The 18,364-nt window shown below is 43.1% G+C and overlaps 1 protein-coding gene across 1 annotated transcript in view; it reads right to left on the bottom strand.

The window, feature by feature from the left end:
• The window catches only part of LOC144506066 (solute carrier family 22 member 15-like), a 73,640-nt gene that overhangs the window by 37,198 nt on the left and 18,078 nt on the right, over positions 1–18,364 (bottom strand). Inside the window, exons 6-8 of the mRNA XM_078231883.1 lie at positions 9,289–9,504; positions 7,908–8,048; positions 6,075–6,160 (exon numbers count right to left, since the gene is read on the bottom strand). Coding sequence (XP_078088009.1) covers positions 6,075–6,160; positions 7,908–8,048; positions 9,289–9,504 — 443 coding nt within the window. The remainder of the gene's footprint in view (positions 1–6,074; positions 6,161–7,907; positions 8,049–9,288; positions 9,505–18,364) is intronic.

Below are 18,364 nucleotides of genomic sequence, written 5' to 3'. Positions count from 1 at the left end.
AGCTCATTCCTTGCTAACTTGTAACCCTCAATCGAGCCATCTGAACCTTGTTTCCTCATCCCTACATAAGCTTCTCTCTTCCTTTTCACAAGACATTCCACCTCTTTCATGAACCATGGTTCCCTCACTCGGCCATTTCCTCCCTGCCTGACAGGGACATACCTATCAAGGACATCCAGTATTTGTTCCTTGAAAAAGTTCCACTTTTCATTAGTTCCTTTCTCTGACAGTTTCTGTTCCCAACTTATGCCCCCTAATTCTTGCCTAATCGCATCATAATTACCTCTCCCCCAATTGTAAACCTTGCCCTGCCGTACGGCCCTATCCCTCTCCATTGCAATAACAAAAGACACCGAATTGTGGTCCAAAGTGCTCTCCCACAACCAAATCTAACACTTGGCCTGGTTCATTTCCCAGTACCAAATCCAATGTGGCCTCACCTCTTGTCGCCTATCCACATATTGTGTCAGGAAACCCTCCTGCACACACTGCACAAAAACTGCCCCATCCGAACTATTTGACCTACAAAGGCTCCAATCAATATTTGGAAAGTTAAAGTCCCCCATGACAACTACCCTGTGACCCCCACACATATCCATAATCTGCTTAGCAATTTCTTCCTCCACATCTCTCTTACTATTTGGGGGCCTATAGTAAACTCCTAACAACGTGACCGCTCCTTTCCTATTTCTAACCTCAGCCCACATTACCTCAGTGTGCAGATCCCCCTCGAAGTGCCTTTCCGCAGCCGTTAAACTATCCTTGATTAACAATGCCACTCCTCCACCTCTTTTACCAGCTTCCCTAAACTTAGTGAAACATCTATACCCCGGAACGTCCAACAACCATTCCTGTCCTTGTTCTACCCACGTCTCCGTAATGGCCACCACATCGTAGTCCCAAGTACCAATCCACGCCCCAAGTTCATCTACCTTGTTCCGGATGCTCCTTGCATTGAAGTAGACACACTTCAACCCACCTTCCTGTCTACCGGTACCCACCCTTGACCCTGATACCTTCCCCAATACCTCAGCACCCTCACTGACTTCTGGACTACAATTTCTTTTCCCACTCCCCTGACAAATTAGTTTAAACCCCCCTGAAGAGCCGTAACAAATTTCCCTCCTAGGATATTGGAGCCCCTCTGGTTCAGGTGCACCCCGTCCTGTTTGTACAGGTCCCACCTTCCCCAGAATGTGTTCCAATTATCCACGTATCTGAAACCCTCCCTCCTACACCATCCCTGCAACCACATGTTTAACTGCACTCTCTCCCGGTTCCTCAACTCGCTATCACGTGGCACCGGCAACGTACCAGAGATGACCACGTTTTGTCTTGGCTCTCAGCTTCCAGCCCAGCTCCAGAAATTCCTGCTTTAAATCCCCGTCCCTTCGCTTACCTATGTCATTGGTACCAATGTGTACCACGACTTGTGACTGTTTCCCCTCCCCCTTCAGAATCCAGAAAACACGGTCTGAGACGTCACGGACCTTGGCATCCGGTAGGCAACATACCATCCGTGAGTCTCTTTTGCTGCCACAGAACCTCCTATCTATCCCTCTAACTAACGAGTCCCCAATAACTATTGCCCTCCCGCTCTGCCCCTTACCCTCCCGAGCCAGAGACGGACACAGTGCTGGAGATCCTCTCACTGCGGCTCACCACTGGTATGTCATCCCCCTCAACCGTATCCAAAGCGGAATACTTGTTGTTAAGGGGAATGACCACTGGGGATCCCTGCACGGACTGCTTCCTCCCAGCCCCTCTCACCATCACCCATCTGTTTTCATTCCTCGGAGTATGTCTATGGCCACCTCTGCGTCCCTAATGATCCTAAGTTCATCCAACTCCAGCTCCAGTTCCCCAACACGGTTTTGGAGGAGCTGCAGATGGGTGCACTTCCCACAGGTGTAATCAGCAGGGACACTGTCGTTGTCCCTCACCTCAAACATAGTGCAAGAGGAACATAGCACTGCCTGCACACCCATTCCCTCTAGATACCTTGCCAGTACCAGGTAGAAAGTGCAGAAATGAATTTAAACTCACCTCTGCTCGCCCTTTCTGCTTAAGCCCTGTGAGCCAAAGCCTTATAGCTCACACTCTGCTTCCCACTCACTACACTGCCCGCTGTATACTGCAGCCTACCTTTTATACTTCATGCGCTTAAAAAGCCCTTCCCAGACTCCTTAGCAGCCCACTTCCAGTTTTCACTTTAAACTTAAAATACTACTGCAAAAGTAAAGGCCAAAACAAAACACACACTAGCTGACTAATTAAATAAATAAACAATTCAATTAATCTCTCACCAGCACTGCTGCCTCCAATCACTCCGTCTCAGCTTGCTCCAATGGAACAATGAGGGGGAACCTCCCAGGTAACTGACTTTTAAAGTTAAAATAAAAACCCTTCCCAGACTCCTCAGCAGCCCACTTCCAGTTTTCACTTTAAACTTAAAATGTTTGGTTTCGGCTCATTCAGGTGTTAATTGGTTTCCTCGCATTCATATTTTCCCGCCCTTCCTATGGCTAATCTATTCCCTTTGTTTTGGGTTTTCCTTATCTTAAAAGATGTCTCGACCCTCGGCTTGGCTTCCTGAGGTGTTTGTTTTACTTTGAGTCACTGTCTGTGATTTAGAAATGGCTTGTCTGTTAGGTTTTGATTTAAAGTGATTTCTGATAAGTGGGAGTTGGTGTCTGCTTTTTGGCTCCTTTCCCAGTTAACTCTTTATGTGCCAGGCAGCCATTGTAAAGTGTGCTTTCCTTATATTTTCCCTTTACAAAAGTAAATGGACAAAAATCTAGCCCCCAAAACAGTTGATGTTGTGTTATCAATGGCTAGAATCTTCTGGCATCAAATGTTGCGACCACAAGACCAGAGGTGTGTGGGACCTTTGCTCAGTCAACACATGATCTCAATACAACAATGCCTCCTCTCCCTGGTTCAATAAAGCTCCTGATACTTGAAAGCAACTCTTGTTCAGTCCAAAACAACCAGGAAGAATACCTCAGCCCCCTGTCACCTTTAACCAGTCATGAATCTGAAGACATCTCGTTTGCTGCAGACTTAATTGCAAAGATACAAGTTAATCTGGAGAATTTATATTTTAATGAGGCGAGTAGGAGTTCTGTTCACAAGCAGGGCATATAAAGACACAAACTCAATTTACAAAATAATGAAGGGGTAGCGCTCAGAAAGCTAGTGGCTTGTGCTACCAAATAAACCTGTTGGACTTTAACCTGGTGTTGTGAGACTTCTTACTGTGTTTACGCCAGTCCAACGCCGGCATCTCCACATCATGACTATTGGACAAGTCAGATCCCAGGACAGAGCCTAGCTTGACAGACACTAACTTGTATTTTTTTGTTTTGAAATGTGGAGGGCGGCTACTGAACAGAGTCAGAGTCTGCTGACAAACTTTTAATAAAAGAATAGAACAGTAAACAAGAAAATATTAACTATAATACAATGCGCCTATGTCCCAACTATACCTTTACAAATATATACAGATTTTGTAATGTTTTCAAAAGGTTAAAAACGTGGTCAGACATCGCACATACTGAAACCAAGTGGCAGATGCCACCCAAATCAACCTCTACAGATTTCTTATCAAGTTCCCTCAGTCGCTTGTCACACTGAGCTTACTGGTCTCACTGGAATTCTGCCTTTTACATGAGGATTTCCAAACTCTGCTATAAAAGAACGCTCCTTGGAATCTTCTCCCAAATGACGCTTTCTCTCGGATGTCTTCACAAGGATCCATCTCCAGGGTTTCAACTCTCCTTCCGGTGGTCCTCAGTTCCTGGATTGTCACATGCATCCAAGGCTTTGTTTTTCACGCACTCTTTCAGGTATTCAGCCATACCATCAGAACACTACTACTCCTTGGATTTCTGGCTTCTTGCAAGCTTATACTGCTTTCATCTGCTTCCTGCAGCTTTGTCTTTTAATCCGGGGTCTTCCTCTACTCCTCACTCTTAACTTCACTGAACAGAATTTGTTTCAGATTCCTGGTTTTGTTCCTAGACTTGGTCCCTTGAGATCCAGAACTCACTCGACATTCACTATTACGTTAACCTTAGAACAACCCAGCTAAGATTCTATCTTATTTCCCCAGAAATTTGCAAGCATGTGCAGCTAGAGAGAGAGACTGAACTGTTTCCTTCACTTTAAAAGCACAATCACTAACTGAACCTTGAACTACCTCTTCACCTTTCTTCACTCTCTGTTCTGTCAAATTGTTTGGTCAACATCTAATTTGGACAAGCCTTAACTTCCTGCAACTAAACACCGGGGAAATCAAAGCCATCATTTTTGACCCCATCACAAAAGTCACATCCTTACCACAAACCCGATGCCTCTCCTCAACCACTGTCGGTGGCCAAATTTTCTAGTTAAAACCTCGCCATCCTGCTTAAGCCAAAGCTGAGATTTCAACTCCCATACTGTCTCCAGCACAAAGACCCACTTCTCAGCCTATCCACTGCTGAAAGCCTCATTCATGCTTTTGTCACCTCCAAGATCAATTAAGCTTTGCTTTCACCTTCCATAAGCTTCAGCTCATTCAAAACTTTACTGCTTATGTGCAATAATATGCCAAGTTCTGCATACTGCCTGATTAATGTTAATTCCTCTACTGATCAGTCTAGAATATGTTCTGGAGGAAAATTCACTTCCTAACTAAGCTTTCATCCTAAGTGATATTCTATGATATGTTTAATTCTGAGTATACACGGTTAACATATGGGTAGTGTATCAACCCAGAAAATCAAGTGCAATGCCATTGAGTTACTCTGCACACCCTGTTAGTTTATATAGTGAGTAACACAAGCTCACATCATGTATGATATAAAATGGAAGACAAAGAAATAAAATAAATTGCATTGGCTTAATTTATAGTCATATGACAATTAATGCAAAAGCTAAAAGATCATGAGGCAATCAATAGTGAATAGGTAGTGTCTGCACTTAATTTCTGCAGATAAATGCATATATCCTTACTCAACCGTTATCTTTAAAACTTGTTTCTAACTCAATATAACTACCTGGTCAACTGTTGAAGACCTCTCTTTTATTAATCCCAAACATGCTACATATAAGTTTCTATACCAGATTTCAAGCAGGACCCAAACCTTCCTGTCACTTGCCATTTCACCACTCCACCCTGCTCTCCTGTCCACATGTCCATTTTTGGCCTTTTGCAATGTTCCAGTGAGGTCCAATAAAAACCTGAACACCTCATCTTCCAATTTTATTTTTCTACTTCTAAAATGTTGCTTTCCATCTTGTTTCACCACCCCCCCCCCCCCCCCCTTGAGCCACCTGCCACATTCCTACACCCTGCAACTTTGTTCTTCCATTTACACATTCCAATCTCTTAATGGAGGAGGCTCTTAGCACCATTCCTAGCCTTCATCATCACCACTTATATTCCCTTCGTCCATGCCATCCCTATTAATTACAGCCACCCCCCCACCCCTTCACAGTACAAATCTTGTCCTATTTTTGTCTTCAGCTCCGACGTAGGGACACTGTGACTCGAAACATTGGCTCTATTCTCTTTCCACAAATGCTGTCAGACCTGCTGAGATTTTGCAGCATTTTCTGTTTTTGATTCATTAAACTGGGAAATCATATAGATCCTTTGCAGCTTTGAAGTCAAATATTTATGTGCGACTCTAGTTAAGGTCATGTTACTTCATAGTGTTAGGTCAAAGTTACCCAGCCAGTAGTCACTTTAACGTCCCATTCCTCCCAGTGTGCACATATCCATTGACTGACGAGCGTCACACAATTCCACCAAATTTGGGCTCTTTAACTTTGATCATTGTGCTGGCATGATCAAGTGACCTATGAGCTTGAAATACTGGTTATCAATGTGCAAACACAGATGGTTTGCATGCTTGAAATGTTAGACTCAGACACCAGCATCATTAAAACTAATTTCCCGGCACTGCTATCCATCACTTAGAGCAATAAAGTGACAAAAATGTTTGATTGTGCAGAAATGAAACATTGCTGTTGCCTTCGATTAAGTAATAAACATGCAATATATTTTAACAGTGCTGTCATCTTGCCTTTTTTCTCTGGCAGCAAAATGATGACAAGGCAGGCTGCACCTCCCAAAAGAAGGAACCCTGCTAGTGTCCGTCTGCGACCTGACCTAATGGAAAAGCAGGAACAATGATGAGAGAGAACAAAAAGAGAGCGTGGACATCTTTGTGGCATAGTATCAACTCTGACTTTTCCATAAAAACACTGGTAGCTGATTCTATTAACTGCATCTTCTACACTTACAGATACACAAATAAAGAAACTCTTCTATTCACTAAATAATACTCACAAGAGGATTGAATAAACAATAAAAATATAATGTTATTCCCATTCACACTGGATAGTTAACATTTCAAAAGTCCAGAATACTGAAAAAGTACAAAATGGGAAATTATTTTAAAAGACTAATGGTTTCATAAGAACATGTCACACAAAAACAAATTGTTAACTGCCTACGCTAAATAGGTTGTTTAATGTAATTTGTTAAAGACACCCAAACTATTCGATTGAAAATGTATATAATCTTATATCATCAGATCACAGAATAAAAATTTATCAGAAGCAGTTCAAAACCAATGAATTTCTTTGAAATGCCAAGTAATTGGGTGACATCCATTTTGTGCTCTTATCAGGATTTCACATACAGCAGAATCATTAAAACCATTTTTGACTTTGTTGGCTGAGAGGACGACCAAGGACAAGGAAAATACTGTGAATTTGCTTAATTAGCTTTTTATCCAAAAGCCAGCCGATATAGTATACCTCAGTGCTACAAAAAATGTCTTTATATGTTAAATTCAGGTGTAGGGGTTGAATGCACATTTGTTTTGATTCAGAAGGGGAGATAGTGCTGCTAATGGAACGAAACAGAGTGTAGAAGTTAACCTCTTGAACTAGGCAATCATTAGTCTAAGCAAATATTCAATAATTATACCATCGAGAACTGGCAGTGCCTGGTTTCTGGACATTAGTGTGAAACAATTTAAGGATGGTTAAACACTGTAAACGGTTGCCAGCATGGACCTCAGAGCCAGTTAAAGTTATGAGTGAAGTGGACATTCTCTATCAATGGTATATACCATCGACATTATAGTCAGTTCAATTTCTGAGACTGACAAAATATATCAATGAGTATCAATGTAAAATAGGAAATAATTTTAGAAAGTGAGACAAGTGGCAAATAAAGGATGGGGGAGATTTTGTGAAATATCAACACTGTGGCCACAGTATAAATACTGTTGCTACAAGAGCAGGTCAGAGGCTAGGAATCTTACAGTGAGTAACTCATCGCCCGACTCCCTAAAGCCTGTCCACCATCTACAAGGCACAAATCAGGAGTCTGATGGAATGCTCTCCACTTGCTTAGATGAGTTCAGCTCCAACAACATTCATGAAGCTTGAAACCATCTCTTGATTGCTGCTTTCCACAAACATTCATTCTCCCCACCACCGACAAACAATGGCAACGGTGTGGACCATTTACAAGATGCACTGCAGGAACACATCATGGTTAATTAGGCAGCATCTTCCAAACCCACAACCACTACCATCTAGAAGGTCAAGGGCAGCAGATATGTGGGAACACCATCATATGGAAGTTCTCCTCCAAGTCACTCACCATCCTGACTTGGAAATATATCACTGTTCCTTCACTGTCGCAGTGTCAAAATCCTGGAATCCCCTCCCTAAGAGCACTGTGGGAGTACCTATATCTCAGGGACTGCAAAAGTCAGCTCACCACCACCTTCTCAAAGGCAACTAGGGATGGGCAATAAATGCTGTCCTAGCTAGTGACACCCACATCCTGTAAATGAATTAAGAAAAATACAGACCAGACAAGGGGTTTGTCAACTCACCAAGTGCGGTTCATCAGAAAGTAACAGAGAGGATATGAAGGCAACTCAGCTAATCCAGAAAGTGCTATGTTTAGATATCGATTACCACCCATGTCACCAGCATTTAGAGTCAGACCATAATACACAAGGCTGCATATTAACCTAAGGGGGAAGAAAAGAGAGCAAAATTGACAAGCATATTATTTAGAAGTCAAATATTCCTGGTTTTATTTCCGAGGCTAGACACATGGAAACACCACCACCGTAAATTCCCCTCCAAGTCACTCATCATCCTGACTTGGAGAATCATTACCACGGGGGTCAAAATCCTGGAACTCCCTCAAACAGCACTATGAGTGTATCTACACCAAATCGACTGCAGCAGTTCATTAAGGTAACTTATCACCACCTTCTTGAAGGCAATTAGGGATGGGCCTAGCCAGAAAAATCCACATCCCATAAATTAATATATTTTCTTCATATTCATTAATAATGACATGAATAAATGATAAAGTATAACATTTGTTAAGTAGCCTAAAAAACTCTCAAAAATGTTAACAATCCAGTAACAGAATAGAAGATCTCAAAAGTTAAGAGGCCAAACATAGCAGTTCGGAAAAATCCTGTCACATGATTTGAAACTTTAAAAAAAATTACTGTGGTCTCAAAACATCAGAGTGCAAATAATCATCCCTGTAATTCCATATGTACTGATCTCAGATGTGCTGAATGCTAGAATGTAACTGATGACAACTTTGCATTGCATGTAATGTGACCTATGGCAACAAGCTATAAAGGTCAGCTGACCCAGTAAACCATGGAACCAACTACAGAATGTGATCTATAAAGAAGAACCTGTTGGGAATTGTGGAGAACTTGGATTGGCCCAAGGCAAGGCCCCAAGTTCAGAGTAATGAAGTATCTTTACTAAATCCTTTCTTTGATTTGTAAGTTGGAGTAAGTTTTGTTATATTTTTATTGTCTGCATTTGAAGAGTTCCTTCTGAAGAAGTATTGAACAACAGATTCCAGGATCAGAGGAAAAAGTTGTGGGATAAGAAAGTTGAATTTACCAGACCGGTCTCAAGTCTCACTGTAGTAGATTGCACATAAATGTATGTAGTCGGTTTGGTCTCAAACATCTTACAACATATCACACAGGATATAGAGCACATATACAATTGATTTGACCCAACCAATCCATATTGCCATTAATGCTCCATACAAGCCTCCTCTGTTCTTTTCTCATCTAACTGTCAGCATAGTCCTCTATCAATTTCTCCCCCATATGCTTATCTAGCCTTCCCTTAAATGCATCTATATTTTTTGCTCCAACCACCCCATGTGGCTCCACGCATAATTATAAAGCATAAAACGGTGTACCAAAATAATTTGACACATACCACACATACATCATTATCAATGTTCTCCACAAGAGAATGCGATCTCGGAAAAGATCAAGGACACTAGCAGAGTTGTTAGCATCCTGAACATCGGGTGGCTTCAGAATCACTGGCCCCTTTGGATGACGCTGCCACTTAACAAAGTTCTCAAGGATATTCTTTGCTTCGTCGAACCGCCCTTGAGCATACAGCCAATGTGGAGATTCTGGAATGCATCTACAAATGGGCAGTCAAAATACATTTTTGTAAAATTGAAAATGAGTAACAGCTGAAATACATGTGTACAGATCTCTAATTATGCAGCGATTTTACCTGGGTAGGTGACTAAAAATTGAGCAAAGTACAAATGCTGCATCTGACCCTCAATTAAAACAAATCCTTCTGTTGATGAAGGAAAATCTTCCAGTAAAAACAATTAGTATACATGCAAATAGAATTTCCCTGAAATATGGTGCCCAATTATTCCTTGGTAACCAGAAAAATTAAATACTTTTTGAATGCATATATTACAACACAAAGAACTGAAAAGTACAATAATCTCTAATCTCTCCCTCAATGTCAGTAAAACAAAGGAGATAGTCATCGACTTCAGGAAACATAGTGGTGGACACTCTCCTGTCGTCATCAATGGTGATGAAGGGGAAATGGTTGACAACTTCAAGTTTCTAGGTATTCGGATCACCAACAACCTGTCCTGGGCCCTCCACGCCGATGCTATAGTTAGGAAAACCCACCAACACTTCTACTTTCTCAGCAAGTTAAGGAAATTCAACATGTCCGCTACAAATCTCATCAATTTTTACAGATGCATCATAGAAACCATCCTTTCTGGATGTATCACAGCTTAGTACAGCTCTTGCTCTGACCAAGACCGCAAGAAACTTCAAAGGGTTGTGAACGTAGCACAGTCCAAATCAGCCTCCCATCCATTGACACTGTCTACACTTCCTGTTGCCTCGGAAAAGCAGCCAGAATAATCAAGGATCCCACGCACCCGAATATACTCTCTTCCATCTTCTTCCGTCAAGATAAATATATAGAAGGTTGAGAACACGTATCAACCGACTCAAGAACAGCTTTTCCCTGCCGCCATCAGACTTTTGAATGGACCTACCATATATTAAACTGATCTTTTACTACACCCTATCTGTAACTGCAACACTATATTCTGCACCCTCTCCTTTCCTTCCCCCCTTTAGACTCTGTTTTGTCTGTATAGCATGCAAGAAACAATACTTTTCATTGTATCCCAATACATGTGACAATAATAAATCAAATCAAATGTAATTTACAAACAATCTTGCTTACAGGACTCTTTGCCAATTTTGTCAAGAATAACACCAAACATTTTGGCTATAATCAAAGGATAGGTTCCTCATTAAACATGTGGTTAGTACAGAATTATTCAACATTTTTTCAGCATGTTTGAACTTGTGTCACAGTTTTGATTTTTTAAACTTAAGTTTTTTAAAAAAATGCTCTCTGCCATGGCTTCCCCGTTAAACAAAGTTCTCCTCTGTAGAATCAAACTGTTCTTTCTCTTGCCCAATATGTAACAACTCTGTGATTTTGTAATATCTAATAATATAATAGGTCTAAAGTTTGAAAAGAAGCCCTTCTGAATCAATTTTCTCAAAGCCCTTTTTACTAATCTTATATCTTAAAAAATTGCATTCCTGGAAGAAGAAATGCATAATGTTCATACTTAGCATGGGGAAAAGTTTAGGAGAGAAGTGCGAGGCAAGTTTTTTTTTTACACAGAGGGTGGTGAATGTCTGGAACACGCTGCCTGGGGAGGTGGTGGGAGCAGGTATGATGGCGGCATTTAAGGGCCAACTAGACGAATACATGAATAGGATGGGAATGGAAGGCATCGGACTCCATAAGCGCATACTGTTTTAGTTTTGATCGGCGCAGACTTGGAGGGCCAAAGGGCCCGTTCCTGTGCTGTACTTTTCTTTATTCTTTAGTTTGGAAGACAGGAAATACTTGGTAGATTTTGATATTTACTTCTCCCATACCATGTAGCAATTGATAATATTATAATAAGAATTCTCCTAAAAATACTTTATACTCCAATAATCTGGTAATTGGAAGTTTTAGTTTCTGGGATGTTACAGCTCATAGCAGAGGATATTCATCACAAAATATGAGCCAGAACACTCGTTCTAACAGCTACCTGGTCATATGGAGTTAAAAATGTATATTAAGGATGCACAGTGATTGGAAATTACAGAACTATTGATTGTAGCACAACCCAAGGTATTTCGATTACAGTGATTAAGGAGTCTACTCAAGTTGACAAGCGCAGAATTTCTGGGAGTTGTTTTTAATGTTGATGGTAGCAGTATTAGAAATAAAGTACCACAGATCACAGCTTTTATGATCCTGGACCAAATCCCAAATATTTGATACAATTCAGTTGGGGACCAATAGCTTTTTGTATAAAGCAGGCAAAGTTTGATATTCAAGACACTTGTTAAGAGAATAAAGCTGCAAGATTCCAAAAATAAGGTTCCCTATACAAGATCAGTAAGGTAAAACAATTTACAACATCCATCTTATACTCCAATATTCAGGGTTAACATGAGGTACAGGTTAATTAATAGGCAAACTGGTTGAACACCACACATCCACAGATCTCTGAACAACCTAGCCAGATGTCCAGACAGTACTGAGTTAACTAACTGGTCTCAGTCATGAGGGGTTACAGTCTTCACCTTCAAAGATCTCAGCTCGGACTTCTAGCCAAATGTTACTCCAACTCAGAAGGCATCAACAACAGCCCATTTCACAGGGTTTCAATCCAGTCTCTTGAGGTTCCATTCCCTTGGATTCCAGAGTCGGCACCCCAGCACCAATTCTAACACAACTTTCAACTTTGGCTGCACGGAGCAGAACACTACTGCTCCAAAGCATTACCTTTGCTTCCACAGCCTGTAGCACAGAATCACCAACCTTTCGCTGCCTTCTTCAATTGCCAAGGCTTCACCTGAGCCTTCACCCCAGAAATCTGCCAGTGCACCCCTTTTTCTGTTTGCAGTCTCTTTCTCTGCTCTTCTTTCTTCTTAACATGGACTTCTCCATGTTCTTTGTCCGAAGCCTCTTCCTGTCCCCTGCCTGGGACTCTTCCCTGAATAGGGTACCTGTCCCTGGTCACATGACTGAAGTTTTCATCATTTTTTTTAAAAAGCACTTCATGAAGGCACCCGGAGGACTCCAAAATGTTGTGCTGTGCATACGCAGCCTCCTACTGGTCCATGATTGCTCAAAACTTCTGAGGCACACTGGGAATTATAGCTCCCAGTGTCCCAACACCATAGTAAATCCGTATATCACAGCACAACATGTAAAAGGACTCCATTTTCTTCAGAGCAAAAATCATGTTTAGGCTGACGCTCGGTCTATAGGCTGATCCCCTTTTTCTGCTGAGAAATGCTGCATTTGGAGTTGGCTTTAATTTTTCACCTCAAAAATGTGCGTTTTACTTAACTTACAAGTCAGTGCATAGAAATAAGCAGGTGAAACAGGCCATGTTGCCAAGAAGATGTACAGGAGTTTAAAGACACGCCCACACATAGCAGACCATGCTTGGTAAATGACAAACAACCAGATTCTTCAGCACAAACAAAATTAGCAGCACAAAGCTGGGTTCAAGCTAAAAGTCAAAACACTTACTAACGCATCAGGTAACTGTCATACAACAAAGGAATTTGGGTTAGTAATAAACTGGTTTTAGAATAGATGGTGGAATCCACTCCAAGGAAGACCAAGGAAGCGATTCTCCCCAAAAAATTCTAAGTGTCAAATTCGCGTAAAAACTGGAGTAAATCACACTGGTTTTCTCATTTAAAAAGAATCTCTCTCTCACACGCTAAAATTCAGGAGGCGGGGTGTATTCTCACCGGGAAGCCGGCAGTGTAGCGTTGAGCAGGCAACTGTGCATGCGCCGATCTGTCAGAGCCGGGATTGGTGGGTGCACAGTGGCCCATCTGCCGACATCCCAATCACTGGCCAGCTCCATGATCCCGCAATGCCCGCCATGCGACCTCCCTACGGCCCGATGGCTGGCTCCCCGGACATCCCCAAGCCAGCTTTGACAATGCCCCCCCCACACCCCTCCCCCCAGCAGCCCCGATCTCCCATCCACACCGCCCACCCCCCCCCCCCCCCCCCACCCCGCGCTCACTTGGATAGCCAGCCCCGATCGCTGGCCTCCGTCCCTCCCTTCCCTACCAATCCCAACTGCAGAGGGGCAGATGGACGATGCCAAGATGTCCCCTGGGCATTGGCACTTTGCCCCTTGGGCAGTGCCAGGGGATCCAGGCTGACACTGCAAATGTGCCAATGCCCTCAGCACCCAATCCTCTGTGGGGTCTCGATTACCCCCACCGCCCCTTCACTCCCTGCAAGTGGGGAGCTATAGCAATCTTCACTGGAGTGAAATACTCCTGGCAAAGGGAGCGGCCAGCGGAGATTTCAGTCTGGGGCCTGCGAATAGCATTCAAATCATATTTAAATTAGGCACTGCATTTATAGTGCAGCTCTGCGCCAATTTCCAGCGTGGAGCTGACGGCGCCAGAAAACGTGCTCAAGCTCGGGTGCCCAGGCAGCCCCTGCTAGAGTCTCCCGGCCCGCTGCACTATTAAAGCAGCGCAGCGGGATGGGAGAATTCACAGACACACACACACACAGACACACACACACACAGACACACAGACACAGACACACAGACACACACACACAGACACACAGACACACAGACACACAGACACACACACAGACACACACACAGACACACACACAGACACACACACACAGACACACACACACAGACACACACACACACACAGACACACAGACACACACACAGACACACACACAGACACACACACAGACACACACACAGACACACACACAGACACACACACAGACACACACACAGACACACACACAGACACACACACAGACACACACACAGACACACACACAGACACACACACAGACACACACACAGACACACACACAGACACACACACAGACACACACACAGACACACACAGACACAGACAGCCAAAATGACCAGTTTCCGGGAAATGATCAGATAGTGGTGGTAAAAACCATCGTTCTGATTATGCCACATCAGCAAAATGGATGAAATGTCCATGAATTTCAGTACACCCAGCAGCCTAACCGTGGCGTGGAATTATTGAAAGCAGTTCTGGTGGAAACCATAGGACCCGAGATGACAAGATTCATGGTGGTACTAGCCTATATGGCTGATGCATGAAATCAAAGCCAAGGATAATTTTCAAATGTAAAACCTTGCCAAAAATCAAGATACTTGAGGAACTGAAGTGTGTGCTCAGTACAACAGTTCGATGGAGTGAAGTTGTGGATCAACAGCCATCCCAGTGGCTGCCGGGAAGAATGCACCTTGTTAGTGTGGGACATGTTCAGATTCCATATAACCGAAGAGATCAAGAGGTGCATGCAAAGAAATATCAACCTTGCAACTTTACAAGGGGGTCTAAGGTCCACAGTTCAACTTTGGATGTGTGTCTCACAAGGGTCATATTCATGTTAAATTAAATAGATCATGTTAAATCTCCTGGAACACCTAGATAACAAAGACACCTATATCAGACTCCTATTTATAGACTACAGCTCAGCCTTCAACACCATTATTCCTACGAAACTCATTTCCAAACTCCATGGCCTGGGCCTCGGTTCCTCCCTCTGCGACTGGATCCTGAACTTCCTAACCCACAGACCACAACCAGAAAGGATAGGCAACAGCACCTCCTCCACGATCATCCTCAATACTGATGCCCCACAAGGCTGTGTCCTCAGCACCTCACTATACTCCTTATACACCCATGACTGTGTGGCCAAATTCCCCTCCAACTCGATTTTCAAGTTTGCTGATGACACCACCGTAGTGGGTCGGATCTCAAACAATGACGAGACAGAGTACAGGAATGAGATAGAGAATCTGGTGAACTGGTGCGACGACAATAATCTCTCAACAAAACAAAGGAGATTGTCATTGACTTCAGGAAGCTTAGTGGAGAATGTGTCCCTGTCTACGTTAATGGGGACTAAGTAGAAATGGTCGAGAGCTTCAAGTTTTTAGGTGTCCAGATCACCTGCCCTTGTACCCCCATGCTGACACTATAGTTAAGAAAGCCCACCAATGCCTCTACTTTCTCAGAAGACTAAGAAAATTTGGTACGTTAGCCACGACTCTCACCCACTTTTACATCCTTTCTTGCTTTAGAAGAGCTTGGTATAGCTCCTGCTCTGCCCAGGACCGCAAGAAACTACAAAAGGTCAAGAATGTAGCCCAATCCATCACACAAACCAGCCTCCCAACCATTGACTCTGTCTACACTTCCCACTGTCTTGGAAAAGCAGCCAGCATAATTAAGGACTGTACACACCCTGGACATGCTCTCTTCCACCTTCTTTACTGCTGAGTAAAATAAGGGCCCATGGTATTCGAGGCAAGGTACTAACATGGATTGACGATTGGCTGTCAGACAGAAGGCAGAGAGTTGGGATAAAAGGTTCTTTCTCAGAATGGCAACCGGTGACAAGTGGTGTCCCGCAGGGTTCAGTGTTGGGGCCACAGCTGTTCTCTTTATATATTAACGATCTAGATGACGGGACTGGGAGCATTCTGGCCAAGTTTGCCGATGATACAAAGATAGGTGGAGGGGCAGGTAGTATTGAGGAGGTGGGGAGGCTGCAGAAAGATTTAGACAGTTTAGGAGAGTGGTCCAAGAAGTGGCTGATGAAATTCAACGTGGGCAAGTGCGAGGTCGTACACTTTGGAAAAAAGAATAGAGGCATGGACTATTTTCTAAACGGTGACAAAATTCATAATGCTAAAGTGCAAAGGGACTTGGGAGTCCTAGTCCAGGATTCTCTAAAGGTAAACTTGCAGGTTGAGTCCGTAATTAAGAAAGCAAATGTAATGTTGTCATTTATCTCAAGAGGCTTGGAATACAAAAGCAGGGATGTACTTCTGAGGCTTTATAAAGCACTGGTTAGGCCCCATTTGGAGTACTGTGAGCAATTTTGGGCCCCACACCTCAGGAAGGACATACTGGCACTGGAGCGGGTCCAGCGGAGATTCACACGGATGATCCCAGGAATGGTAGGCCTGACATACGATGAACGTCTGAGGATCGTGGGATTATATTCATTGGAGTTTAGGAGGTTGAGGGGAGATCTGATAGAAACTTACAAGATAATGAACGGCTTAGATAGGATGGACGTAGGGAAGTTGTTTCCATTAACAGGGGAGACTAGGACGCGGGGGCACAGCCTTAGAATAAAAGGGAGTCACTTTAGAACAGAGATGAGGAGAAATTTCTTCAGCCAGAGAGTGGTGGGTCTGTGGAATTCATTGCCACAGAGGGCTGTGGAGGCCGAGACGTTGAGCGTCTTCAAGACAGAAATTGATAAATTCTTGATTTCTCGAGGAATTAAGGGCTATGGGGAGAGAGCGGGTAAATGGAGTTGAAATCAACCATGATTGAATGGTGGAGTGGACTCGATGGGCCGAATGGCCTTACTTCCGCTCCTATGTCTTATGGTCTTATGGTCTTCTTCCATTGGGAAAAAGATACAAAAGTCTGAGGGCATGTACCAACTAACTCAAGAACAGATTCTTCCCTGCCATCAGACTTTTGAATGGACCTACCTCGCACTAAGTTGATCTTTCTCTGCACCCTAGCTGGGACTGTAACACTACATTCTGCACTCTATCCTCTCCTCCTCTATGGACATTATGCTTTGTCTGTATAGCATGCAAGAAATGATACTTTTCACTATATACTAACACGTGACAATAATAAATCAAATCAAATTTATTGAGAAAATCCATCACAAAAAGCGCAAATATGTGTGCTGCCCCACTTGATGTTTTGTACAGTCCTGTCATCAAAGCATGGGATACTATTAATGTATAAGCTGTCATCAGATCATTCGAAAAAAATGTGGGATATCTAATTGAATGTAATCAGAGGAAGATGATTTGTTGTGGAGGAATGATTCTGAAACTGAAAGTGCCAAATCTGCTACAATAATGCTAAAGCCAAATGAACTCAGAATTAATTTAATTGTTTGCATAAGACCTTGCAGAAAGTTCGAGTTTTAAAAATATTTTCATTGTAGTAAATTGTAAGGTTGTAGAGTTAATTCATTCAATAAAATGTCACATTCAAATTAAATCAATTATCAGCGATTTTTCACATTTTAAAATGTGAAATGTTAAAACTTAAAATTTTAAAATACAACAACTGTCAGAAATTTTTTGGGAGCATTCTGCCCAAAATGTTAAGTGTTGTCCCCAGCAGGAAAACCGATGAGATTCCCCCTGGGAGGGTTGGTGCGATTTTGTTCAACCACACTTAGAAGTTCTTTTGAAGCCTGGGGAGATTCACATTGCATTCTTCCACACTTAGAAGGTAGAGTCTTGAAGATGCCAGCTAAGCTGTCTCCTCGGTGGTCAGGACATCACTCAGATAACCCTACAGATCCCCTCCCCACTACTCAGCGTCTAAGGCTAAGCTCCCCCCACAGCTTACTGGTACCAGCACCCACCTCCAGCCCCCTTCAAGTGAGCAAGCCCTATGGGGTCACCAAAGCCCCCCTGCCCCCTTCAGGCTACCCACCCCCCAAACCTTCAGATACCCGCTAGCACTGTCAACCTGGCCCCTGGCAGTGCAAACCTGTTTGTGGAAACGTGGTGATTGGCACCAGGTTCCTGCTGCCCCAAGGGTTGGAGAATTCCAGGAGCAGCGAGAATCCAGCTTAAAGCAGATACAGCATATTAAAATTATGATTTGTATAAACTAATCTGGTTCCTAGACAGGGTAGATGCAGGAAGGATATTCCCGATGGTGGGGGAATCCAGAACCGGGGATCACAGTCTGAAGATTCAGGGTAGACCATTTAGGACAGAGGTGAGGAGACATTTCTTCACCCAAAGAGCGGTGAGCCTGTGGAATTCATTACCACAGGAAGTAGTTGATGCCAAAACATTGAATGTATTCAAGAGGGGCTG

Source organism: Mustelus asterias, chromosome 17, assembly GCF_964213995.1.
Source record: "Mustelus asterias chromosome 17, sMusAst1.hap1.1, whole genome shotgun sequence".
Classification (NCBI taxonomy): domain Eukaryota; kingdom Metazoa; phylum Chordata; class Chondrichthyes; order Carcharhiniformes; family Triakidae; genus Mustelus; species Mustelus asterias.
Note: the sequence above shows the minus strand (reverse complement) of the source record. Positions and strands in the feature narration are given on the sequence as shown.